The following is a 23,795-nucleotide window of genomic DNA, read 5'->3' as shown; positions in this document are numbered from 1 at the left end:
TTAATATTGGTGAGTTAATTACACATATAAACGACTATGCCAAATTTGATCAAGATCGGGTGACTATATCATATAGCTTCCATAGGAACGATCTTTCGAAAACAGTGACTTTGGTGAATAACTTCGTTACTTTTGACGCGATTGCTTTCAAATTAAACATTTGTTAGTTTAATATATCTGTTAATGATTGTGCCAAATTTGATAAGGATCGGGTAACTATATCATATAGCTCCCATAGGAACGATCGGTGGAAAACAGTGACTTTGATCAATATCTTCGTTATTTCCTATGTAGGCCGTTCTTTCGCAAACATTAGCCTTTTTAGCTTAAACGTTTTTCCACTTTTGATGGCTATAGGTAAGGAAAGAGTTACCAAAAATGTTGCAAGGGTATACAAACTTTGACGCGGTCGAAGTTAGCCCCGGCCCTCTGGTTTTTTTTGCTGCATGAGCGCCAAGTTTCCATAATGTCGCGGATCATTTGTAACTGGTGTCGGAATGTGTCTTTATTGTACAGATTCGACAACAACTCCTACAGCACCTGTGCGGCGAAAGGATTCCTATACAATCTTAGCATAGGAAATAACGAATATATTGATCAAAGTCACTGTTTTCCACCGAGACAAGGTCCGTATGGGAGCTATGAGATAAAGTTATCCGATCTTTATCAAATTTGGCACAGTCATTAACAGATATATTAAACTAGCAAATGTTTAATTTGAAATTTAATTTGATCCAGACGGACGGACGGACGGACATGGCTATATGAACTTGCCTCGTCGTGCTGATCAAGAATATATATACTTTATATGGTAGAAGATGCTTCCTTCTATACGTTGCACACTTCTGACCAAAATTAATACACCTAGACCCCGCTTTGCGTCGTTTCGTCTTGCGTTTTTTCGAAGTTGCGTCGCTGCTTTATTAGTACTAATTTTCACTGTGCGTCGTTAAATTCTCGTTGTTGCGTTGTTTTGAGTTCGAGTGTTTAACTTTTTTTTCTAAATCAGCCATTGTGGCAACGCCAATATCAACTTTTACCAACATTGCCTTTGAATTTTTGGTTGTTTTACATTTTTCAACATTGAGATCTAGCTTACCTACTTCTGTTTATAATTGCGTCTTGCTATCAAAACTCGGAAACGGTTTAGTATAAATGTTCGTAGTGTTTAACCTCCAAACAAATTTAAAAAGCGATTTTTATAAAAAACGATCCTGACAATGACAGAAGTTTTAAGGTATCCCAGGCGGTAGCTGCAAACATCAACTGCTACCAAGAAATTTATTTAAATTTGCAAAAAAAAGGTATTCACCAAACTCTGGACAAATTTTTGGTGAACGAATCCACTAAAAACTCATAAAGATTAAATAATTTAATAGGTTATTTTGATTTAATGGAAACAGTTTTTTTTCAATGAATAAATGCAATAAAATTTTTGTTTGTAAATGTTTACTTTGTTCAATTTTTCTTTCTAGAAATTAGTATTTTCATAGCCCGGGAACCTATCTTTGATCTTTCCATGGTTGCCTATAGAAAATCTTAATTCACTTTGCGTCGTTTCAGTTTGCGTCGTGTTTTTTTGGAACGTATCCCCAACGCAAAGCGAGGTCTAGGTGTATAACCTTTTTGCAAGGGTATAATAACTAATTTCATTGTACATATTTATACAATGATATTATACATATTTATGCTTTTTGCGCATAGCACATCGACTGGCAGCATAGATAGGCGACAGCTTATCAGAGTGGACGCTCATAAGAACGACGAGGAAGATCTGCAAAATATAAATGAAATTTATTATATATATTAGATACATATGTGAATTTCGATATAGGACATACAGTGGCCGTCAAAAGTGATTCAATGTTTGCAATTTTACGTTTGAGCGTTCACAGAATACACAAAAACAACCCAAAGTCAACCAAATTTTTCTTACTTTATTTCTAATAAAGTTCTTAATAAATCCATATAAAAAAATAATTCGATATTGTTCAAGCTTCTCAGCAAAAATTAATAAACAAAAATAATAATTATTGACTCAGTTTTGACTTTTTTCAAACTTTTTTAAACTTTTTTTTCTAATTTTCAATATTTTGTCCAAAGTCCCTTATGTTTTATTACTGCACAGATTCTAGAGGGCATACTTTCCACAAGATTGTGAAAAATTTCCTGAGGAATCTTTGTCCACTCTTCCTCAACGCGTTGCCATAAGCTCTCCAGGTTTGTTGGCGCTGTTTTATATTGTCCCAACCATCTTTTCACAATTGACCATAAATTCTCAATTGGATTGAGGTCAGGACTTTGTGCTGGCCACTTCATCAGCTTCTTGGTTAGATAACCAATCTTGGACAATTCTAGCTGCATGCTTAGGGTCATTATCTTGCTGAAATGTAAGATCTGTTGTACCGTAAGCGCATCTGTCAATAAAATTGCCAAGATTGGTCTGCAAAATGTTTAAGTAATCTTCCTTTTGCATTATTCCATTAATTTTGACTAATTTTGCAGAACTCCACCAAGTAAAACATCCCCATGCCATAACGTGCCCGCCTCCGTGTTTCACATTTTCGCTGACATGTCGCCTTTGAATGGTTTCTCCGGGCCTTATCCAGTCTGTCCGTCTGACCAAATAACCTTTTTCCAGTACTCAATGGTCCAATGCCGATGCATTTTGGCAAATTGCTGGCTTTTTTTCTTTACAATCGGTGTGTAGCCGATATTTCGAAGTGCCCTTCTTGCAGTAGATTCACTAACCGGCTTACCAACTGCAATGGCAGCATCCTTGGGTGTCATATGACCATCTTTTTTAATTTGGCTGATCATTAGGCGAGCATCACCATCAGTAATCAGTCGTGGGCTGATTGGGGTTGGATGTATTTTGGTTGTTGATTCCACGCCGTTTTAATACTCTAATGACTGTCGCGTGGCATATAGAGAGGGATTTGGCTATTTCTCGCGACGAGGATCCTCTTTCTGAAAGGCACACTATATTGTCCTCAACGGGCTTAGAAAATTTTTTCATTCTCGAGTTTTTAATCAATTTTGCAACTACATAGTAGGTACCCGGTGCAAACTACAAACTACTTCTTCAAAATTGACTACAAATATATACATATCAAAAGCGAAAAACAATTACCCAAAATAACTGTAAATTAAGATACAAAACGAAAAACAATTCCCCAAAATAACTGTAAATGAAAATGCATTTATTGAAAAAGAACCTAAGAATAGGAATAGTCAAAAGTCAATGCATATTGTTTTTGTTTTACATCTCCCTTTTCTGTTGTGTTCGCTCCTTCGTTGTCTAATTTGCATTTTTTATTAAGAATAATCTAAGTAACTTTCAAAATAAGTTTTGTTTCATTTGCTTGCTCTATATTCATACAGCAGCTGTTTAACTGCAAGAGTTGCAAACATTGAATCACTTTTGACGGCCACTGTACGTATGTAGCTTTGAGCTGGACTTACCTTGTAAATGTAGGGCACCTAACGCACCCATAATTCATCAAAATTCAGGCTGTAAGCCTGCGACCCATCCATCACCGCCAACGCTCCAGGGTCAAAGTAGATGTCATCATCCACAATTCTATCCAGTAGCTGGTCCATCTTAGAGGTTAGCTGCATCACCTCTTCTGGGCCAAGGTCCGTAAGTCCTGGAAGATCATGTAAATTAAAATTAAACACTTAAAAATTTTTTTTAGTACCCGTTACTTATCTTTGCTTTTGTCGCGCTTCCCGTATCAATGTTCTGATTTTGTGATCCGCTTACCACGCTGTTTCTTCAAACGGAAACAAAATTGTCGCTTTGTTGGAACGGAAACAGCACTTGCACTTATTGGACAGCATTTTCATTTGGACTTATCAACATGGATGCTGCAAACTTTTCTTGCCAATTTTGCGACTCTCATCTTAAACTGAAAGCGAGTAGCTTACATTGGATCATCAATGCTCGCTCCCCTCTACGTCTGGAGTATAAAGTCCACCTATACAACTACATATAAATATACCTAACGTAAAATCTGAAATAGGTAGTCAACAACTAAAGTATTCTGCAAAACTGGATAGAACTCGTCTTAAAAGAAATGGCAGACCAACCCAATAATAAGTGATTAGGGCCGCCTGCAGTATCCCCAGGATTTGTCTTAAGTACTAGACTAAGAAAAATATCTCAAAACTTGTTGTTACGCTCTAAGTTAAGAGTAGATTCAACAAATATATTTAAGGTAAAAAAAAAATTTTGCGACTACGAAAGTAAAAGGAAATATGTATGTATAATATTGACAGGCATATCACAAGTGTGCACCGAAATTCTGCGGTGTCACAGCCAATAGAGTGCCGTGAGACCTTGGCGGCCAATTTTGTCTCATTGGTCAATGGCGTCAGAAGTAGAAGAGACCGTTGAAATGAAGCCAACTGTATGATCCAGATCAATTCATTAAAATAATAAAAAATTTCAAATAGTAATATAAAATAATTCATAACCATAACATGTATGTATATGTAATATAAAATATATAAATATATCATATAATATGTTCACTGGGTTCAACGTCGATACATCGCCATCGAAAATTTTTTTTTTTTTTTGCAACAACGTCAACAAATGTAAATACGTAGCCAATAATTCATTTAAAAACATGGCTGAGGAGACCCTAATTCTTGTTTTGCTGGTGATAATGATGCTGGTGGGATCCTACATAGCTGGAAGCATTCCCATGCTAATGAGGTTAAGTGAAGTGGGTAAAGTCGACGTCAACAATTTATGAAAGGCTATATCTGTTGCTTTCTTTTTGGGATTAGGAGAAATTGAAATGTGTCACCGTTCTGGGAGCCGGCTTGCTGGTGGGAACAGCTTTGGCTGTGATTATTCCGGAGGGCATTCGTTCATTATATATGGACAATACGCGGACGCGATCACATGCGACCAATGAGGCGACAGGTTCTGCTTCGGATCACATAGAAGGACACGAGCACCAGGATTATTCACAGACCATTGGACTCTCCCTCGTACTCGGGTTTGTTTTTATGATGTTGGTGGATGTATGCCAAAGGAGAAGTAGTAGTAGCGCCAACGGTGGGGAAAAAAATACGGCCACCCTTACACTGGGTCTGGTTGTTCACGCAGCGGCTGATGGAATCGCTTTAGGTGCCGCTGCTACAACGAGTCATCAGGATGTCGAAATGATTGTGTTCCTAGCAATAATGCTCCACAAAGCACCTGCGGCATTCGGCTTAGTGAGCTTCCTGCTTCACGAGAAAGTAGAACGTCAGCAGATCCGGAGGCACCTTGGAGTTTTCTCTCTGTCAGCTCCTTTGCTCACACTACTTACGTACTTTGGCATCGGACAGGAGCAAAAAGAGACGCTTAATTCGGTAAATGCTACTGGAATCGCCATGCTCTTCTCCGCCGGTACCTTCCTTTACGTGGCTACCGTCCATGTTCTGCCAGAACTAACCGGCGGTGGTGGTCACAGTCACAAAGTCGTCGGGCAGTATGAATATCGAGTGTTGGAAGAATCTCGTGAAGGTGCCGCCACTGATAGCGGGAATAGCACGGGAAGTGGATCTCAATCACATAGTATACAAGGTCTTCGGTATAGTGAGTTGATCATTATGATTTGTGGGGCTCTATTGCCGTTGGTCATAACGTTTGGACATAAGCATTAACATTCCCCTAGTTTGTAAATAGGTTTAAGAAAAAGATGAAAATACTACTTTTGACTTGGTCTATGTTGAGAAAGCCTTAAATAATTTGCAATTTATACATAATTATTTCTTTGGCAAAAGTCTATTCGTCTTATTAATTCATCTTGCTGGGGGCCGCAACTTCGAGCGTGTCACGTAGTTTAAGCCATTCTTCAATGGAGACCGTGCATTAGTCGTCACTCTCATTAATCTTTTGGTTCGTGCACATCAAATTCTATGATAGATGGGTTCCGCATAGTGGGACATATCCTCAGAGATATATTTGGGGTACGCATTGTCCTTAAAATTATTTTCTTTTTAAGTTTTCGGTCCAAATGAGCCGGGATTGCACATAACGGTTCAACGGTTTTTTTTCGTTACGGTCTGATCCTATCATCTATCTGAGCAGAAATCTTTTTGATTTTGTTTTCTGTTCTTTTCGATTGTAGATTCTCAACTTATTGTTAGTAATTTTTTTATTAACATTTTTGATTTTTGCTCACATAGTCTTTTGACATAAAATATAATTTTCAAAACAAAAAAAAAGGTATTCTTTTTTAGGAGTTTAGTTTAGTTTTATAGAACTTTTCCTCATCTTCACAATTGTTTCACAAAGTTTTAATCTCTTTGGGATAGATATTAAAAGATAAATTAACTCTTTTGTTTAAAGTACGAAACAATTTTGCAAACAAGTCTGTACATTTGAAATATAATTGACATGTAAGTCAATGACTTTTTCAAGAGTCAAGTCTTTCATTGGTGATGATGTTGCCATAAGTTTGAAGAGTTTAATATTAAAATGTTAGTTCAGAACAATCTTTCTGTCTGTGCAACTTCAGATCTACTATAATCCAACGATGCATATTCTTATGTTAAGGAGTGCGGTGTATAAAAATTCAAACAATTTTAAATTGTATTATTTTCCGATTCATTTAATCGTGAGGGATAAAATGTATTCGGTTGCATTATCTGAGTAACCTGCATCCTGTCCCACTGTGCGACGTCTGCGCGAAGAGAACCAACATTGAGCGCGCATTGCAGTCGCTTTTTGGTGTTGCGGTTAAATGTCCGTTTTCGAATAGTTGAATCCTTATTTAGCGGAAAACGAATCTAAATATTGGGATCCTGAATCCGTGTAACAAACCATAAACCTGCAGCATCAAACGACAAAGGATATATATTATTAATATACATATCCGTATATTATACATTGACGTAGCGATATAAACGCCTCCTACATTTGCCAAAAAGGCTGATTACTAAGGTATATAATTAAAAAAAAAAACAGAAATTATAAACTATTAAAGCAGGAAAGGATTAGCAATGTGCTGGTCAATTTTAGTTACAGGACTCCTGTTACTTGGAGTGTTAAATGGAAAAGCTATGAACGCAATAGACTACGACCATATGGCACCAGACGACAGTCTTATTAACCAATTCCAACAGCAGATGGAGGGCACATCGCCATATGTGTATAGAGAAATGGAGAGGGTCGAAAACATTCAGGCCATCAAGTAAGTTGTCATGGTCGGCTATTAGTCAATCTTAATTTATTTTCTCAATAGGCGCCTGCCCGTACCCTCTCGGTTTCCCGTGTACAGGCGCGTCTGTATTCCTCGCAGTGGCTTGTGCGACAATCATCCCAACGATTGCTGCTTCAATAGCTCCTGCAGGTGCAATCTTTGGGGCAATAATTGTCGTTGCCAGCGTATGGGACTCTTCCAAAAGTGGGGCTGAAGACTATATGGGAAGATATAACTGCTGCCCCCTCCTGATCAACATGATGCAGATTCAATCATCAAATATGGATAAGAAGGAATAAAAATAGCAAATAGAAAATATGAATATGTATGGGTTTGTGTGTGTGTGTTCACGTATTTGTGCATGTCAGTAAAGTCTTGTAAATTAAGGTATCGGTCTTATTTAATTCCCATTTTTCTATGGGTTATTTACTCGATAAACCCTTTCAATTTATTCGGTAACGAGTTCGTTATATATAGAAGGTAGGTATATATAGGGGTAACATATTTCACACTAGGTCGGCCAATCATCTTAATCATCGAAACTGGATGAAAGTAGAAAATTTGCAGCCAACTCTTCGTCCTTTTCACATGCAAAATAAGCCTGCAGTACAAGGGCCTCTGGAAATCCGAGGGCCTTAAGCTGCAATATGAAAAAAAAGTATAATATTCATTATGGCAATTTAAAAAATATTAAAATTGACTATATACCCTTTCTATTGCGTCTTGGTCTTGGGGATTGAGACGAATGGTGGCCACGCCTTCGGCGAGTTGCTGCTGTTCAGCGGTTTCTCTTTCAGAGGCGCCGCCTTCAGTGGCTGAGGGAGAACCGGGGACAGAAGCGCGTGCTGCGGAAGTCGTTTCTTGAGCGCCGGCAGCTGATCGCTGGGCAGCGACCTCCAATAAGCCAGAAGCCAAGCCCTCAGAGCGGGCAGTGCCGCGAGCCGAGGACTCCCCTTCGAGTGGCTGATTCAGCATATTCAGAAATGCGTCCTGGTTTTCTGAAATGAGCTGCAGCAATGCGGGATTCGTCTGGCCAATCTGAATGTGTGTGAGTAAATGTTTTAAAGTAAAACTTTCTAAAGAAATCTCTTGAAACTCACCTGCTGCAGAACTGCATCCAGAAGTTGTGGATTTTGATAGATCAGAGAACGCATTTGGAGGAACTGCGGCTGGCTGCGCAGGAACTCAAAAGGATCTGCAAGATAATTTCAAATTAAAATGTTTGGAGGCAATATAAGTTTCTGAAAAGTCCTATAATTTAATTAGCTAGGCTATCATGGTGTTTGACTATCTAAGATTACTGTATAGAATTAACATTACCAGCTGTGGACCGTCCTGAAGGAGCGTTAATTGAGGATGCGTCTGCCACTCTTGGATTTGGATTAGATTGTGAAGTGGGATCAGTATCGTTGAAAAGTTGATCTTCTTCAGCAGGTATGCCATTAATCAAATATTCTACGGCACGTTCAGGATTGTTAAAGCTGGCAGCCATTGCGCGTTCAACCTGTTCGCGTGGGTATCCCATTTCAACCATCGATGATACAGTGCGATTGTATTCTTCGCCCATAAGCAGACTTGACTCGGCCCTGGTCTGATCTGTGCTGGGGGCCGTAGGCGAAACAGTAGTCTCGGTGTTTGGCGAGTCGGAAGTGGTGCCTGAAGCACCAGAAGAAGCTACGCTTGCTGGCACCGGCGCGGACACTGCTGCTGGTGATGGAGCTGTTGGTGTCGGCTCCGGATTTGTTTTTTTCTCACTGGGTTTTTCAGCAACTTTCTCACTGGTGCTAGCAGTAGTCGATGAAGCCGACGATGGCGCCGCATCTCGAGTTAGCATAACAACAATGAACTTTTTTTCATCTACTTTGTATGAGCTGATTTTCCGATCATCTACCAAAATGACGCCAGCGTAAATCAATTTCTGCTTTTCGGGCAAGTACTCTGCGCCCCGCTCTTCAAAAATCTTCTTTTTTAGTTCGAGTACCTGAAAAAGGACCAACAGAAGGAATTAAGAGACATGCTAGGGCCAACTGCATCAGAGCAAGGCGGCTATTGATCAATGCCGCAACAATTTGCATTAATGTTGGTTTATTCGATTAAATATGTTCATACATATACATCTATACATACATATATATGTACATATTTTTCATCAATTATGTGTGCAGGCCATCACAATTTGCCCTCACCAATTGGAATCGGAAACCAACAGAATGATAGAGATTTTGGGTGATGACACGGCCAATTGGCGTTTTGTGCCTTTTGGACGTTATTAGACAAAGTTCCGATATTAATTCGTCGTAGAATGCGCACACCAACAACTCACCGTTTTCTCCGGATCAAAATCAATAGTAAAAGTCTGCTGCTGCAGATTTTTCACGGTGATAATCATTTTTATAAACTATTTAATTTTTTTGTAGGAAGCAGGATGACGCAGCAGTGTTGCCGATTCTGTTCTGTGGCGGCAAGAAAAAAACACAATTTGAAGAGCAACTAAAGCCAATTCATGAAATCCGCAGTTTCCGCCAGAATCTGGCTGGAAAAAAAGCTGAAATGACATCAGTGGTCGCAACATGCAAAGAGAGCGCTGTTCATGCAAAAGAGAGTAAAAATAGTGAGAAATAGCCGGAATCGAGCAATGGAGTCAAACTCAGTGCTGCCAACATTTCGTTGCATCAAAACGCTAAATCAGCCTTTGAAAAAAGCTAGAAATAGCTAGAAATATTTCTTCGTAGCCAAAAAAAAAGAAAATATTTGTTTATTTTTGGTTTATTTAAATATGTTGGATGATTTCATCAATGACTTTATCTTCATCATCTTGGTTTATGTAGGTTTCATTGGTCCCTATCTTTCTCTAACATGATGCTGGTAATTTGTAATCGTGGCAGCAATTTTCTTGTAATTAACAATTTTGTAAAATATTAGCTTTACAAAAGCTTTTCCTTATATGTAAAATGACGCTCAAAGTTGTATTAATATTCATTTGACTAATGTCAGTATTTGCAATAACAATTGCCCGCATTAGCTGCATTTAAAGTCAGCCAATCTTTAAATGCAGGGTCTTTACCACGCGGTTTTTGATAGTAAATTTTTCGCATTTTCAACTTTTGCTCGCGGTTTAAAAATTGGGAAACATTTAGTAAACTTCACAGAAAACGATAAGACTGAATACTCGTTTCGCTTATCGATGTTTTTTTGCCATTCAAATGAAAAAATACTATTCGTATGAAAATGTGGCGTCATAGAGCATAAAAATACACGAATTCTTGAAAAACAGCTATAATTTCCGCTAGCCGCTATTTCACAATTTATCCCGCATTTCCTTGTTGCAACCCACTAGATCTAGTGAGAAAATAGCTAAATTGGCAGCACTGCCTCAAAAGAGAACAAAAGAGCATGGAACTCGCGAACTTCGAACTTAAACACAACATTACTCACGAACTCGAACATGTTCGCGCGTTTACTCACATGTTCGAGCGGTTTACTCACGCGTTTTAAAACGCTAGCGTTTTACTCATGTTTACGTCCATATGACACAACAATTATAGCAATATAGTTAAATTAAAATTTTTTAATTATAGCTAATATCAGAGCTAATATCACAAAGTTAAAGTGACTTATAACCATACAACTCTAGAAAGATTTTCAAAGATAAATCATTTAATATAAACAAAAAAGACACAGCCTGATTGAAAAAAAACCTCCGATAAAATGATCGACGAAACTAAGGAAAATTTAAATATTCAGGGTTGTAATTCAAAAATTTAAAAGATTCTGAGATGCAGCGCATAAAAGTAAACATTTTCGACCATATTCTTAGAACGGCATGTGTGTCTTTCCATCTGGATCAATGCAAAGTTATTACTATATTCACTCGGAACCACCACTGTATCGTGTACTTTCTATAGGAACGATCCGTGGATACCAATGATTGCCAAAAATTGTAAAGTATGCTATATTTACAGGCGAAGTAAAAACCTTTCTGTCAATGTGTCTCTATTAACTTGGGCAAGAGCATTAAGCCTAATGATTCAAATGGGTATATTTATTCATTATAATTTATTTATTTATTATCATACACTAGTTATAAGGTTTTAATTCTAGGGGTTCCGAACATGTTGATATATGTATATATTGATGAATATATATGTATGTAGGTGTAAGTGTATGTACACATATTGTTATTGTTGGTATTGAAACTTCTGATGCTGCCCATGCTGTTGTTGTTACTTCAGTTTCCTGGTTTCACCATATGTACTATATAATATCAATTGAATGCTAAGCATACTGAACATCTATGTAACGACGAACGAAACCCAAAAGTTAAATCGACGGCTCATGGGGGAGGTACAATAAAGACTCCCATTATATATATATTCTGTTGATCTCAGTCGATAATCTCCGTGTTGTCTGCCCTTTCCCCATTCACTTATTTATTATACACAATTCGCTTCGGTCCTTATCGACCAAAATTACCCACCCAGCCCCGGTCCACCTCCCCCCCCCCCCAATTCAACTGACAACCTAAACTACAGCGACAGTATATATCGACTGAGCAGAAGCACCCCCCACAACCCCTTTGGATATAGATGGGTTGCGCTATGTTGTTTCATAGCTTGTGAGCAGCGCAGCATCGACGGGCTCCAAGCAACTGGGACAGGTGAGACTCCTCATTAGCCAATCGTCTATGCAATGTACATGATAGATATGCATGCACGGCAAGTATCGCACAGCCTCATCCCGACAAAATTCTATCATACAGATGACGCATTCGCGAGCTTTTTTGGTAGTGCCGTCATATGTTCCGATTGGCAAGTGTTGCATTAGCCCGATTCGTTTTGCTATCTTGATCTGGTCTTCCTCCGACATATGCGAATTAGTAGTTGATGAAGCTGGTATAGGCATTATGGAGACAGAGGGTGCTGGGTAAAATACTTGTTGTAGCTGTTCATGCGGAAGCTAATGACAAAAAAAGAAAAAAAAAGATAAACATAGTTGGCAGGTGGAAGAATTCACGTACCTGATCCTGATGGCCGTGAATGCTGACACTGTCACCGCGCAGGAGCGAAATGTCATCGGAGCTGTTAATTTTAAGACAGTTTCCCATGATGATTCTGTAGAAAAAGGATACAGGAAAAATGTAAGTAGTATTGGTGTACAGACGGATGCAGCACGCAACAACAATTTTAATGCGCATCATGGACAAACTAAAGACCGTGACGGTGGGTGGTGGAGAGGGTAGATTACCCCCAATATAAATCATGAAAAAATGCACCTAGACGCATTTTGGACATAGCTATCACGGATACAACTGGTGACAAAGAAGCTTGTGCATAAATTTACTTACTTCACACTTCCTATTGTTTAGTTTGGCTTTGGATTTGGCCTTTGTTTGTCGAGTATGTTCGTTATTGATACCGATATTTTATATTCGATATTTCTGTTTCGATATCTATATACAGTAGAATCCGGTTATAACGACGCTGAAGGAATGAAAATTGTGTGTTGTGTTTGACTTTTCAAATATAAAACAAACAAAAAATAATTTTTCTTCATCTTTTAATCCCCGAACGAAATGTTACAAAAACAATGTTACATATAATTAAATAAAAATCCTTGAAGGAAACACCGAACACGCAAACAAAAATAGTACCAATAAATTGATCGCTGTTGACACTAATTTACAGAGTAAAAAGTAAGCCGGAAGTCCTATGGTCTGTTCCGAAGTGCACATTTTGGCTGGGCGGGCACATTTAAAAAAAAAAACAGAGGGCCGGGGCTAACTTCGACCGCGTCAAAGTTTGTATACCCTTGCAACTTTTTTGGTAACTCTTTCCTTACCTATAGCCATCAACGTGGAAAAACGTTTTAGCAAAAAAGGCTAATGTTTGCGAAATATGATATATTCACCCGATCTTGATGAAACAGTCGTTTATATGTATAATAAACTCACCAATATTAAAGTTCACGACAATAGCTTAGAAACTAACAAAGTTATTGAGAAAAGTCACTGTTCGTGACTTTGCCATTTGTATGGGAGCTATATGATATAGTGATCCGATCCGGCTGAATCCGAGATTCAGCTCTGTAGCTTCAATGGTCTAGGAGGAGTTTGCGTTGATCCAGACGGACGGACATGGCTATTTGGACTCGTCTCGTCGTGCAGATCCAGAATGTATATACTTTATATGGTCGGAGATGCTTTCTTCTATGCGTTGCACACTTCTGATTAAAATTAATAAACCCTTTCTGCAAGGGCATAAATATCAAGGAAGCTAACTTCGGCTGTGCCGAAGTTTATATACCCTTGCAGTCCCCGTACATAATATTTTTACATGTTGCAAACTCTTTCTCTGTAACTAAATTCATCACTCCACAAACAAATATCATTTCCATTTCTTTTTCTTCTTCTTGTTCCCCATGCTAAATGCTGCGATTGGCTCGCATAAACATACAGTTTATGCAGCGTTGAATCTGTGTGTGTATGCGTGTGTTCAGCTGCTCTGTGGATAGTAGAGCCAATTTATATCGATCCTGACAATTTTCAAACTTTATCTTTTCCGGGCAATAAGTAGCTCAAATATCATCCCGATAGCTTTTAAGATGGCGGCGTCAAGTTGATTTGCACAGACGAACGGACGGACGGACATGGATATATCGACTCAGCTGCTCATGCTGATCAAGAATGTAATGTGTGTACTTTATGGGGTCGGAAACGTCTGCTTCTGTGCGTTACAAACATCTGACCAATTTTATAATACCTTCTGCAAGGGTATTAAAATAACCATGAAAAAAGAAACAAGTTCTATCAGTTTAGATTTGGTGTAAATAACCCAAGTAATGATCAAGAAAGCAGACAAATGTACCTCTTTCAGTAGAGTTCCAAAACAGTGTGTCACCTGCGCACAAACAACAAAAAAAATTATGAATAAGTGACAAATTAGCTAAATTTTGTAAGCCGAATAGCTTTATTTTCCGGGAGTTAGCGGAACCAAGTGTTTTAAAATCCCCGTTTAAATTCAAACTATTGTACCGTAAGGTTGTTTGAACCCAATAAATTTTCCTACTAAATTTTCTCATTGCTTGCTTGGAATATTAATTGTAATTTTATGAGGTCATCGAATATACCGTTAACGTATTAATGTGGAAATTGACAATTAGTTTTCATTCAACAAACTAAAAGGCAAACTATTTCATCTCGATAGTTTGCCAAACTTTGGCGCTGCTATTGATATGAGAAAATTTCGATTAGCGTCTGGGCAACTCTGGGTATTCAGAGTTTAAATTTCGTACTCTTTTCGTATACTTTAATGGATACTTAGCCCGATTATACGGATGATGATACAGAGCGTGGACACGGCATATAACAGCTAAAAATGCCATTTTTATACCCTTTGAAAAAGGATATATTCATGCATCTCCGACCATATAAAGTATACATATTCTTGACCAGCACGACGAGACGAGTTCAAATAGCCGTGTCCGTCCGTATGGGTCGATGCGAACTCCTCCTAGACCGTAAGATCTACAGAGTTGAAATTTTGCATGTAGGCTTGTATATACTGCACAGTTTGTAGTCCAAATTCAGCCGGATCGGATCACTATATCATATAGCTCCCATACAAATGGCAAAGTCAGGAACAGTGATTTTTCTCAATAACTTTGTTAGTTTCTAAACTATTGTCGTGAACTTTAATATTGGTGAGTTTATTATACATATAAACGACTGTTTCATCAAGATCGGGTGAATATATCATATTTCGCAAACATTAGCCTTTTTTGCTAAAACGTTTTTCCACGTTGATGGCTATAGGTAAGGAAAGAGTTCCCAAAAAAGTTCCAAGGGTATACAAACTTTGACGCTGTCGAAGTTAGTCCCGACCCTCTGGTTTTTTACTATTTTGTGAAAATGAGGGACTTTTATTTTATTATATGTAAATACTAGCAAACCCGGCGAACATCGTTTCGCCACTAGAAGACTTCGTTTTTTGTAGAATGAAGAAACATTTTTTTTTTTTGTTTTTTATTTGAAAAGTCAAACACAACACACAATTTTCATAATTTTTATACAGTAGAATCCGGCTAGTACGTGTCCGCTTATAACGACGATCCGCTTATAGCGATGACATTTTTTACTGTTTAACCGGTTATAACGACGTTTTGAGAAAAATTTTAAAAATTAAAATGTGTAATGTGTATGTAATTGTCAGTGATCTTTTGTGCCTAGGAGCTGTACTCGTCGCACGTCGCCTTAGAGGGATTCCCTAGAGCCGAATTACAACGCTGACGATGCTTCACCAAATGCAAATTAATAAGGCATTTGTTTTGACTAAAAATATAATTTGTGTTATTTTTGCTGCTTCTGCATATATACATATGTAGATATCGAAACAGAAATATCGAATATAAAATATCGGTATCAATAAAGAACATACTCGACACTTGTTCGATGTTGCTGTCGCAGACCCCCTGTATCATAATAGTGGGTGTTTTTCTGTAGGTCAATTATATTATTAATAAGACAATTTTTCTTTTAAGAAAGAAAAGAATATATTCCCTTTCAAAAAAAATTAGGGTATATAGGTTTGAACTGTGTTTATTTGTCTCCAAATTATTTTTTTTGTTACAAAGTCGAGTAATATTTGGGTGCTCTGGCAGATAATAGCAGATTTAATGTCATTTAAATGAATGTATAAAGTTTCAATTTCCTTTTGTTTGCTTTTTATTATTCATAATTGTGAAATTTTGTTAAAAATATAGTTTGTTTTTATAAAATAAAAAAAATGAACTTATTTTCAGATATTTTTTTTAGCTTATTTTGTTCGGGGGAAAACGGTAACGCTGTACTTCATATGTGAACGACCCGTGAATGTGACAGCCAATCATTTTATCGATACTGTCATCGACTATATTGCCAGCTCTATTGCAATCTACTCTGCGTCGTCGTCGGAGCGACATTTTCGGCTTTTTTTGCGCGATTTAAGTTAAGTGAAATACAGCATAAGTGTCGTTGGACTTGCAAATCCGGTAAGAGGCTCAAACCCTAAATTTGGATATATCAGTTACAGATTGAAGAAATTGATTCCATTTAGTTTTTAGTTAACTAGTTAGTGGAGCGTCCATTGGCGGCATTGCCAGCCGATGGAGTCTGTAACAGCGTTGCCAACACAAACTCGAATTTGTAAATATTTTTCTAAAAACGCTAGCGTTTACTCACGCGATTTAAACCGCGTGAGTAAACCGCTCGAACATTTGAGTAAACGCGCGAACATGTTCGAGTTCGTGAGTAATGTTGTGTTTACGTTCGAAGTTCGTGAGTAAAGTTGGAGTTGGGCTCATCTGTTGCGGTTCGCCTCATCTGTTCGAAGTTCGATGCTTTTTTTCGCTCGGTTCGGTTCGGTGTGGTTCGGAAAGGGTATTCGGTTCGGTGTGGTTCGGAAAGGGTATTCGTAGGGTACTAAAAAAACCGCGAAATTTTTGAAATTATAGCGTTGAAGTGAAAATGCTTTCTTTGCAAAATATATGTAAAAAGTCCAGCTTTGACTTACATAACAAACGGTGCTTTAGAATCTCAACAGGAAACAAATCACTCGATGTGCACTTAAAGGGAGGGATTCCTTTAGGCAAACTTATAGAGCTCATTGGTAATGTCTGTCTGAATTCAATTTCCAACAATGAACCCTCCCAAATTTAGAAACTCATTTGCAATTAAAATTTGTATAAATAATAGTAAACGGGTACAAATATATGATATGTTTGGATAAAAATATATTTCTGTTTATTTGCTTAATTATTATTATGATTTATCCAGCCTGCTTAATGTATGCTTCATATGTTTCAATTGAAATTCGTTTTTCTTTTAGGTACATTTTTTGTGTTATTTATATGTGAAAGGATGAGTTCTGGACTCCACGATATCCTTAAATACAGTTACATAGTAAAACGCAAAACCAACTAAAAAGTAAATTTGGGATAATTGAAATAGTAAAACTTGAGAACTATGGAAAGTGCAGAGATTGCTGGGACCATGGCAAGTGGCGGGGGAGTCCCCGGAGGAATTACAGGTATTGCCGATGAAGATCAGATTCATACATTGGCTCAAGCGGCTAATTGCCTAACTCGGATGGATATTGAGGAAGAGGTTGGAGGTCTAGATCAAACAACGGCTACCGGCAATTCGGGATTTCGATGGAAGCGCGTGCTGAACCCAACAGGACCTCAGCCTCGTCCTCGTCATGGACATCGCGCCATCAACATTAAGGAACTGATGGTTGTATTTGGTGGCGGTAACGAGGGAATTGTTGATGAACTTCATGTCTACAACACAGGTATGAATTGGATGTCGAGCACTGTATTCTGCGGACTCATCCAAAACGTTAACACATTTCAGTTACCAATCAGTGGTATGTGCCGGTGTTGAAGGGCGATGTGCCCAATGGATGCGCTGCTTACGGATTTGTTGTCGAGGGCACTCGCATGTTCGTATTTGGCGGAATGATTGAGTATGGAAAATACTCTAATGAACTTTATGAGCTCCAGGCCACCAAGTGGGAGTGGCGTAAAATGTATCCAGAGTCCCCTGACAACGGGTTGTCACCCTGTCCCCGCCTGGGTCATAGTTTCACCATGGTCGGCGACAAGATATTCCTTTTTGGTGGCTTGGCCAATGAATCGGATGATCCGAAAAACAATATTCCGAAGTATAAATGCGATGCCTAATCCGTGAGCTACGATAATGACTGCTTTTCGTTTTAGATATCTGAACGATTTGTACATCTTGGACACACGCGGAGTGCATAGCCACAACGGCAAGTGGATAATACCGAAAACGTATGGCGATAGTCCGCCGCCTAGAGAATCGCATACTGGAATCTCGTTTACAAGCAAAACAACTGGCAAGCTAAATCTCTTGGTTTATGGTGGGATGAGTGGCTGCCGTTTGGGAGATTTGTGGTTGCTGGATACGGGTAAGCTTTCTCCGATATACCTATGTGAGTATCTTCACTAATATCATGACGCCTTGTTATAGACTCAATGACCTGGTCAAAACCACGCACTCGAGGACAAGCTCCTCTTCCACGATCTCTTCACAGCTCTACAATGATTGCCAATAAAATGTATGTTTTCGGTGGTTGGGTTCCATTGATTATTAACGATTCAAAGCCAACCACTGAACGCGAGTGGAAGTGTACAAATACTCTTGCTATTCTTGACTTGGGTATGATTGTTAAGGTTTCGATATTTCCATTCGAGCTGATAGAATTATAATGATTTTCTCATACAGATTCAATGACTTGGGACAATTTGACTGTTGATACCGTTGAGGAGAACGTTCCTAGGGCACGGGCTGGGCACTGCGCTGTTGGTATACAGAGCCGGTTATATGTGTGGTCTGGACGCGATGGCTACCGCAAAGCATGGAACAACCAGGTTAGGGTGAGATATTTTTCTATTTAACTTTGATTAAGATGGATTGCTGTTTGTTTGTTTGTTCTGCTTGTGTCTGTGCGCAAACTTCAACGATCCTTTTGTGATTTGACCATTTTAGGTGTGCTGCAAGGATCTCTGGTATCTGGAGGTAACTAAGCCTCTATATGCCGTCAAAGTGGCCCTCGTGCGTGCTTCCACGCACGCCTTAGAACTGTCATGGACGGCGACCACTTTCGCGTCAGCATATATACTTCAGATTCAGAAAATCGAGCAAGCTCCAGTCACACCCGCAAAGCAGGCCAGCCAAAGTCTAATACAGCAGCAAGCGGGTGCAGCTCCCACCAACACACAAGCAGCAAATGGAGCAGAAGTTGGTGTAGGTGTGGGAGGGGCAGCTGCCCCATCATTGAAAATAGAAAAGAGTCCGATTTCTGTCCTACATCCGGGGGCATCGGCCACACCAGCAGCAGCAAGTATTGCAAAGGCTGTGGAGCCGCCATCCGCAAATCAGACGTCCGCGTCAGAATCGCCACAGATTCAAGTTAAGCTACCCGTTGGTTCGGCGATCCCTCTGTCAACGGTGGCGGTTCAACCGCAAATTTCGATCGTAAGCAGCACTGCAGCTCCAGTGGGCACGAATCCCCCAACTAACATCTTACAAAAGTTCCGTCCCAGCGTGGCGGCTACTTTAAGGACCGCCACTTCATTGTCGGTTTCGACAACCACTACGACTGCTGTTGACACCCAAAGCACAGCTGTCCGTGTGGCCACATCCGGATCTAACGTTGTCTTAACTTCGGCAGCATCCGGCACTGGGGCTTTGCGTTTTCTTCCAGGTGTGACAGCGTCGCAGACAATGCGCTTGGCCACCACACAGAGCGGAATCAGTGTTCCAAGTGGCTCTGGCACCGCCTCTACAACCACTATACTGAAGGCCTCTTTGCCAAGCACAGCCGTGCACACGCAGCAGCAGCACACAACCACGGCTGGGGGCAAGCAGTATTTCATTCAAAAACCTCTCACCCTTGCACCGAACGTTCAACTGCAGTTTGTGAAGACTAGCAGCGGGGGCATGACCGTGCAAACTCTTCCCAAAGTCAACTTTAATCTTGCCAAAGCCACGGCAACTCAAGGCCAGGGACAGACTTCGGCAACCCTATCCGTGGGAAGTGCTCAGCTCTCCACAACTGGTTCCACGACTCAAATTCAGGTAATGAAAAACTTAAGGAACCATAATTTGCCTATCAACTAGAAATCAATCCAATCAAAAAAAAAAATTTTAAATATGTTAATTGTTTCAAAAATGAATTTGATTATAATCTTACCGATTATTTGTATAGGCCTAAAAAGTGTGAGAAATTTGTTTATGAAAACTAATATAGTAGTAATACTAATAACTCTTGATATAGTCATATGGCCAACTTCCTGATTTATCTGATCGGCTCCAGATTACTTGTTTCCTATCACTGAATAGCCTTAAAACACAATAAAAATGTCGAATTTGTTTTCTGTTCAGGTTGCATCTGGACAGGCAAAGACAGTATCGGCTGCTGGAGCCACTGTGTCATCACCTATAGTGGCAGCAAGTGCATCAGCATCCGGAACACAACAAAAACCGATTGTTTCGGGCAACGTGCTCAAGCTTGTCTCCCCCCACACAATGGCCGGCGGGAAGTTAATTATGAAGAACTCCAATATTCTTCAGATGGGCAAGGTATCACCTAACGTAATGGGTGGCAAGCCTGCTTTCGTCATAACCAACAAACAGGGAACTCAGTTGGGTAACCAGCAAATCATCATTGTTACCACAGGAGGCAGCTTACGTACGGTTCCAGCTTCAACTGTCATGAGCACCGCTGGCTCTGGACCGGGCATAGTCAGTTTGGTGGGATCAACTGCCACCACCGCTAGTCCATTGCAGGTGGTTGGTGGGACACGCACCGTGATATCCAATCAGGGTGGAGTGAAGATGATTCGTAATATATCAACCGCATCGGCGACGCCGGGTCAGAAATTGAGTGGAACACCCCTTCAGCAGAAGACCGCCTTGTACATAGGAGGCAAGCCCGTTACCGTAATGAGTGGTTCGCCGGGCGCGAATAAGCTGGTTATGCTTTCCGGAGCAGGCACATCGAGTATAACGACCACAGCTGGCGGAGCAACAACTGCGAGAAAGAGTTTCGTAAACATATTCAATGCCACAGGAAGCCATAGGGCGGTGACATTGGCGGCTCCAGCTAAAAGTGTTACCCCGGCCAAAACTGGACCGGCAACGATTATACATCATCCCAAGGAGAGTAATACCAGCAGCAGCAGTACCGTTGTCGAGACAGCCACTATAGGCGAGGCGTCGTATGTGGACACCGATCCCATGGATGATATCATAGAACAGCTGGATGGTGCAGGCGATACAATAAACCCGCCATCCTCTAGAGATGCACAAGCAGATTCCGAGATTGAAGACAACATTGACAATGGTGATGCAGCAGCCACATCTACGTCAGCGGCAGCTACAGCAACAACAACGGCAATTCCAGCAGCAACGGGGGATGTTACGGGGAGCGAATCCCTGGAGGATGATATATCAGGTGTCAGCAGCACTACGGACACTCAGAAGGCGAAACCCATGGAGACGGACGACATTGACGGATTTGCTCCCGTGCCTCCTTCAGAAATAGTCTCCACATCGGGCGAGATCAAGCCCATCCGGGATCAGCCAACCGCTTCAGAGACTGAAGCCGCTAATATACTGACCACCATCAAATCATCAACTGGAGATCTTTTGGCCATTTCGACCACCAGCAATGCTGATGCCGAGGCTGATCGCCAACCTGTCTCCCATTTGGACGCTTTAGCCTCAGCAGCTGTTATGCAGGCAGCAACTGCCGCGTCCGCCTCAGCCGACTCCACTCAAGCAGTCAGAAGCCTTCTGGCAGGATCAGGGAATGCTAATCTGAGTGGTAACTTCAAATCGAGTTCGGCGGAACGTCCAAAAGCTGGACAAGATAATGACAATACTAATGTAGTAGCCAATGCCAGTTCAAACGTAAGTAAAGACCACATCTACATACTTATGTACATTTTGTTATCCTAGTTCTCGTCGTTCTAGGACTCAAATAACGACAACGATAAATGGCACACGGTTGGCATATTTAAGGACCTTTTGCACACAGTATCCAGTTACATCGATCAGAAGTACTTTAACGAGGCATTGGTGGACGATATCGCCGCATACAATTTGCCAGAGCAACTCAGTCAATATCCACGAACTAGTTTGGAACCGGGCACAGCATATCGTTTTCGCTTGGCAGCCATTAATTCATGCGGCCGCGGAGAGTGGGGAGAGGTAAGTGAAGAATCTCTTGACAGGACAAATGTCTTAAGACGTGGTGAACGCGTAATTTTTGATTTGTTTTTCCACTTTAAAATACTTATAAGTATCTGCGGTCATTAAAAAACAATGCATGAAAAAGTATTGCCAGATATATAAAATAGATATCATTTATCAGCATGAGTTGACCCGAGTTAATAATAGGCAGATCCATCTATGTGGACTAACGCAGTCCCATCCTGAGTTTTAGATCACGTTACATTTGGCTTTGCACAAACTTAAAAATTTGCATTTAAATAACATCATTTATGTTATTACACAGTGGCGGCAAAAAAATTGAGACATAAATTTGTTGACCTTAAGTTCTTATTTCATGCGATTTCGTATCTCTAACGTTTTGTTGTTTAATACATTTTGATAACAAAGCTCTGAATGAATGAAGACCTGGCAAAGAAACAAGAAACATTTTTAAATTGATCGTACACCTTCGGACCCTAAAAAAGGCTTTAAATAAATTAAAATTAAGATAAGCTGTGTACCACAAATTTTCAATTTCGACCCAGGATCCCATTTGGAGCCAATTGAAAAACTTAATTTTGTATGTATTTTTTGGTCTCTCAATGGATTGATCGGTATGCTACTAAATCCCAGATCAATAAGTTCAAGGAATGCTTGTGTGTATGTCTAACCAACTTTAAAACTTTAATTTTCAGATATCAAGCTTTAAGACCTGCTTACCGGGCTTTCCAGGAGCCCCGTCTGCCATTAAAATATCAAAAGATATTAAGGAAGGTGCTCATCTAACATGGGAACCTCCTCCAGCCCAGAAAACCAAGGAGATTGTAGAATATTCGGTTTACTTGGCCGTCAAACCGACCGCCAAGGATAAGGCGGTTACCTCTCCACAGTTGGCATTTGTACGCGTTTATGTGGGCGCGGCGAATCAGTGCACCGTCCCCAATGCCTCGCTCTCAAACGCACACGTTGACTGCTCGAACAAGCCGGCTATCATATTCCGTATAGCTGCGCGCAATCAAAAGGGCTACGGACCGGCGACCCAAGTGAGGTGGCTGCAAGGTAATGAACATTCCAGTTAAGCTTAGGTTTATGCCAACGTTTGGATCAATCTACATATTCGATTAACTCAAGATTACAGAAATGCGCTGCATAAAGTTTTCTGTGTCAGCTTTGAATGCAAGCAAATTTGAATCCATATTTGTGTGCATCGCTCTCTGCACGTTCAATTGAACGAGAGTTAAAACATTCGATATATTTTAATTTCCTTCTAACCGATTTTCTGTTTCCATTTCTTTTTACCTTTTAAAACTTGAAAATAATAGATTATTGAATTTTCATTTGTTTTCAAAAACTTGTTAAAGTAGTTAGGGGTACCTAGCAATTAGCTACTTTGTGTCCCTCATCCTTCATTACCACACAGTCTAATGCAAAGTTTTTATCATTTGTATTCAGTATGAGAATACTGTATGCAACTATTAACTATTGACTATTGGTTAACGACATTTTTACCCATTCATTACTCATTAGATCCAGCCACGACCAAAATGCAAAGCGCAGGTGGTGGAGGTGCGGCTGTAAGCAGCTTGAAACGAGCGCAGGATAAGACGAGTTCAGTAAGCGGGACTGGGGCAAGCTCACCGCAAAAACGCGGCCGGAGTAGCGGCTTCCAGGGAAGCGAGTAATTTTCTTCAAGAATATGAGATATGATTATGGATAAATGAATATTGATATGGAACGGCATCGGCAATGCTCTCAGTAAATATATGTTTGCTAGCATTCAGTGCCACATAACGATGGCGATACTTTTAACCCAG

The 23,795-nt window shown here is 40.0% G+C and overlaps 5 protein-coding genes across 9 annotated transcripts; 3 read left to right on the top strand and 2 right to left on the bottom strand.

Moving 5' to 3' along the window:
- The first annotated feature begins 4,567 nt into the window (after positions 1-4,567).
- LOC6650886 (zinc transporter ZIP9-B) lies at positions 4,568-5,783 on the top strand. Its single transcript, XM_002072604.4, has 2 exons — positions 4,568-4,733; positions 4,798-5,783. The coding sequence occupies exons 1-2, from the start codon at positions 4,635-4,637 to the stop codon at positions 5,662-5,664; spliced, it is 966 nt and encodes a 321-aa protein (XP_002072640.1). The 5' UTR covers positions 4,568-4,634; the 3' UTR covers positions 5,665-5,783.
- Positions 5,784-6,642: 859 nt separating this feature from the next.
- On the top strand, positions 6,643-7,591 carry LOC111519398 (toxin Tbo-IT2-like). Of its 3 annotated transcripts, none has more exons than XM_023179957.2 (3): positions 6,643-6,946; positions 7,004-7,196; positions 7,248-7,591. In XM_023179957.2, the coding sequence occupies exons 2-3, from the start codon at positions 7,006-7,008 to the stop codon at positions 7,417-7,419; spliced, it is 363 nt and encodes a 120-aa protein (XP_023035725.1). In that variant the 5' UTR covers positions 6,643-6,946; positions 7,004-7,005; the 3' UTR covers positions 7,420-7,591. The 3 variants fall into 3 exon arrangements, with proteins under 3 accessions (XP_023035725.1, XP_046865129.1, XP_046865130.1); XM_047009173.1 differs by having other exon boundaries at positions 6,993-7,196; XM_047009174.1 differs by having other exon boundaries at positions 6,931-6,946; positions 6,998-7,196.
- On the bottom strand, positions 7,579-9,680 carry LOC6651640 (UV excision repair protein RAD23 homolog B). Its single transcript, XM_002072602.3, has 5 exons — positions 9,529-9,680; positions 8,526-9,186; positions 8,306-8,400; positions 7,914-8,243; positions 7,579-7,845 (listed from the first exon to the last, which is right to left on the bottom strand). Exons 1-5 carry the CDS (start codon positions 9,592-9,594, stop codon positions 7,735-7,737), a joined length of 1,263 nt encoding a protein of 420 aa, XP_002072638.1. The 5' UTR covers positions 9,595-9,680; the 3' UTR covers positions 7,579-7,734.
- A 2,019-nt stretch (positions 9,681-11,699) lies between these two features.
- LOC6651639 (RING finger protein 11) lies at positions 11,700-12,629 on the bottom strand. Its single transcript, XM_002072601.4, has 3 exons — positions 12,550-12,629; positions 12,223-12,316; positions 11,700-12,161 (listed from the first exon to the last, which is right to left on the bottom strand). The coding sequence occupies exons 2-3, from the start codon at positions 12,307-12,309 to the stop codon at positions 11,802-11,804; spliced, it is 447 nt and encodes a 148-aa protein (XP_002072637.1). The 5' UTR covers positions 12,310-12,316; positions 12,550-12,629; the 3' UTR covers positions 11,700-11,801.
- Positions 12,630-16,125: 3,496 nt separating this feature from the next.
- On the top strand, positions 16,126-23,790 carry LOC6651638 (host cell factor). Of its 3 annotated transcripts, none has more exons than XM_047009163.1 (11): positions 16,126-16,229; positions 17,066-17,530; positions 17,593-17,902; positions 17,958-18,169; positions 18,232-18,420; positions 18,487-18,632; positions 18,751-19,842; positions 20,149-21,678; positions 21,742-21,978; positions 22,677-23,040; positions 23,509-23,790. In XM_047009163.1, the coding sequence occupies exons 2-11, from the start codon at positions 17,203-17,205 to the stop codon at positions 23,661-23,663; spliced, it is 4,563 nt and encodes a 1,520-aa protein (XP_046865119.1). In that variant the 5' UTR covers positions 16,126-16,229; positions 17,066-17,202; the 3' UTR covers positions 23,664-23,790. The 3 variants fall into 3 exon arrangements, with proteins under 3 accessions (XP_046865119.1, XP_046865117.1, XP_023036641.1); XM_047009161.1 differs by having other exon boundaries at positions 18,487-18,638; XM_023180873.2 differs by lacking the exon at positions 16,126-16,229 and adding an exon at positions 16,678-16,846 and having other exon boundaries at positions 18,487-18,638.
- The last annotated feature ends 5 nt before the right edge of the window (positions 23,791-23,795 follow it).

Source organism: Drosophila willistoni, chromosome 3R, assembly GCF_018902025.1.
Source record: "Drosophila willistoni isolate 14030-0811.24 chromosome 3R, UCI_dwil_1.1, whole genome shotgun sequence".
NCBI classification, from domain to species: Eukaryota; Metazoa; Arthropoda; class Insecta; order Diptera; family Drosophilidae; genus Drosophila; species Drosophila willistoni.
The sequence above is the reverse complement of the archived record's forward strand: the minus strand, read 5'-3'. Positions and strand labels throughout refer to the sequence as shown.

Bases quoted from the DNA above. Each gene is read 5' to 3' on its own strand.
- LOC6650886 (XM_002072604.4), top strand. From the start codon at position 4,635: ATGGCTGAGGAGACCCTAATTCTTGTTTTGCTGGTGATAATGATGCTG. The intron at 4,734-4,797 runs GTGGGTAAAGTC...TTTTGGGATTAG, and splicing joins TGCTAATGAGGTTAAGTGAA to GAGAAATTGAAATGTGTCAC.
- LOC111519398 (XM_023179957.2), top strand. From the start codon at position 7,006: ATGTGCTGGTCAATTTTAGTTACAGGACTCCTGTTACTTGGAGTGTTA. The intron at 7,197-7,247 runs GTAAGTTGTCAT...TTTTCTCAATAG, and splicing joins GAAAACATTCAGGCCATCAA to GCGCCTGCCCGTACCCTCTC.
- LOC6651640 (XM_002072602.3), bottom strand. From the start codon at position 9,594: ATGATTATCACCGTGAAAAATCTGCAGCAGCAGACTTTTACTATTGAT. The intron at 9,187-9,528 runs GTGAGTTGTTGG...GTCCTTTTTCAG, and splicing joins ATTTTGATCCGGAGAAAACG to GTACTCGAACTAAAAAAGAA. The intron at 8,244-8,305 runs GTGAGTTTCAAG...ACACACATTCAG, and splicing joins TGGATGCAGTTCTGCAGCAG to ATTGGCCAGACGAATCCCGC.
- LOC6651639 (XM_002072601.4), bottom strand. From the start codon at position 12,309: ATGGGAAACTGTCTTAAAATTAACAGCTCCGATGACATTTCGCTCCTG. The intron at 12,162-12,222 runs GTACGTGAATTC...TTTTGTCATTAG, and splicing joins TTCACGGCCATCAGGATCAG to CTTCCGCATGAACAGCTACA.
- LOC6651638 (XM_047009161.1), top strand. From the start codon at position 17,203: ATGGAAAGTGCAGAGATTGCTGGGACCATGGCAAGTGGCGGGGGAGTC. The intron at 17,531-17,592 runs GTATGAATTGGA...AACACATTTCAG, and splicing joins ACTTCATGTCTACAACACAG to TTACCAATCAGTGGTATGTG. The intron at 17,903-17,957 runs GTATAAATGCGA...TTTTCGTTTTAG, and splicing joins CCGAAAAACAATATTCCGAA to ATATCTGAACGATTTGTACA.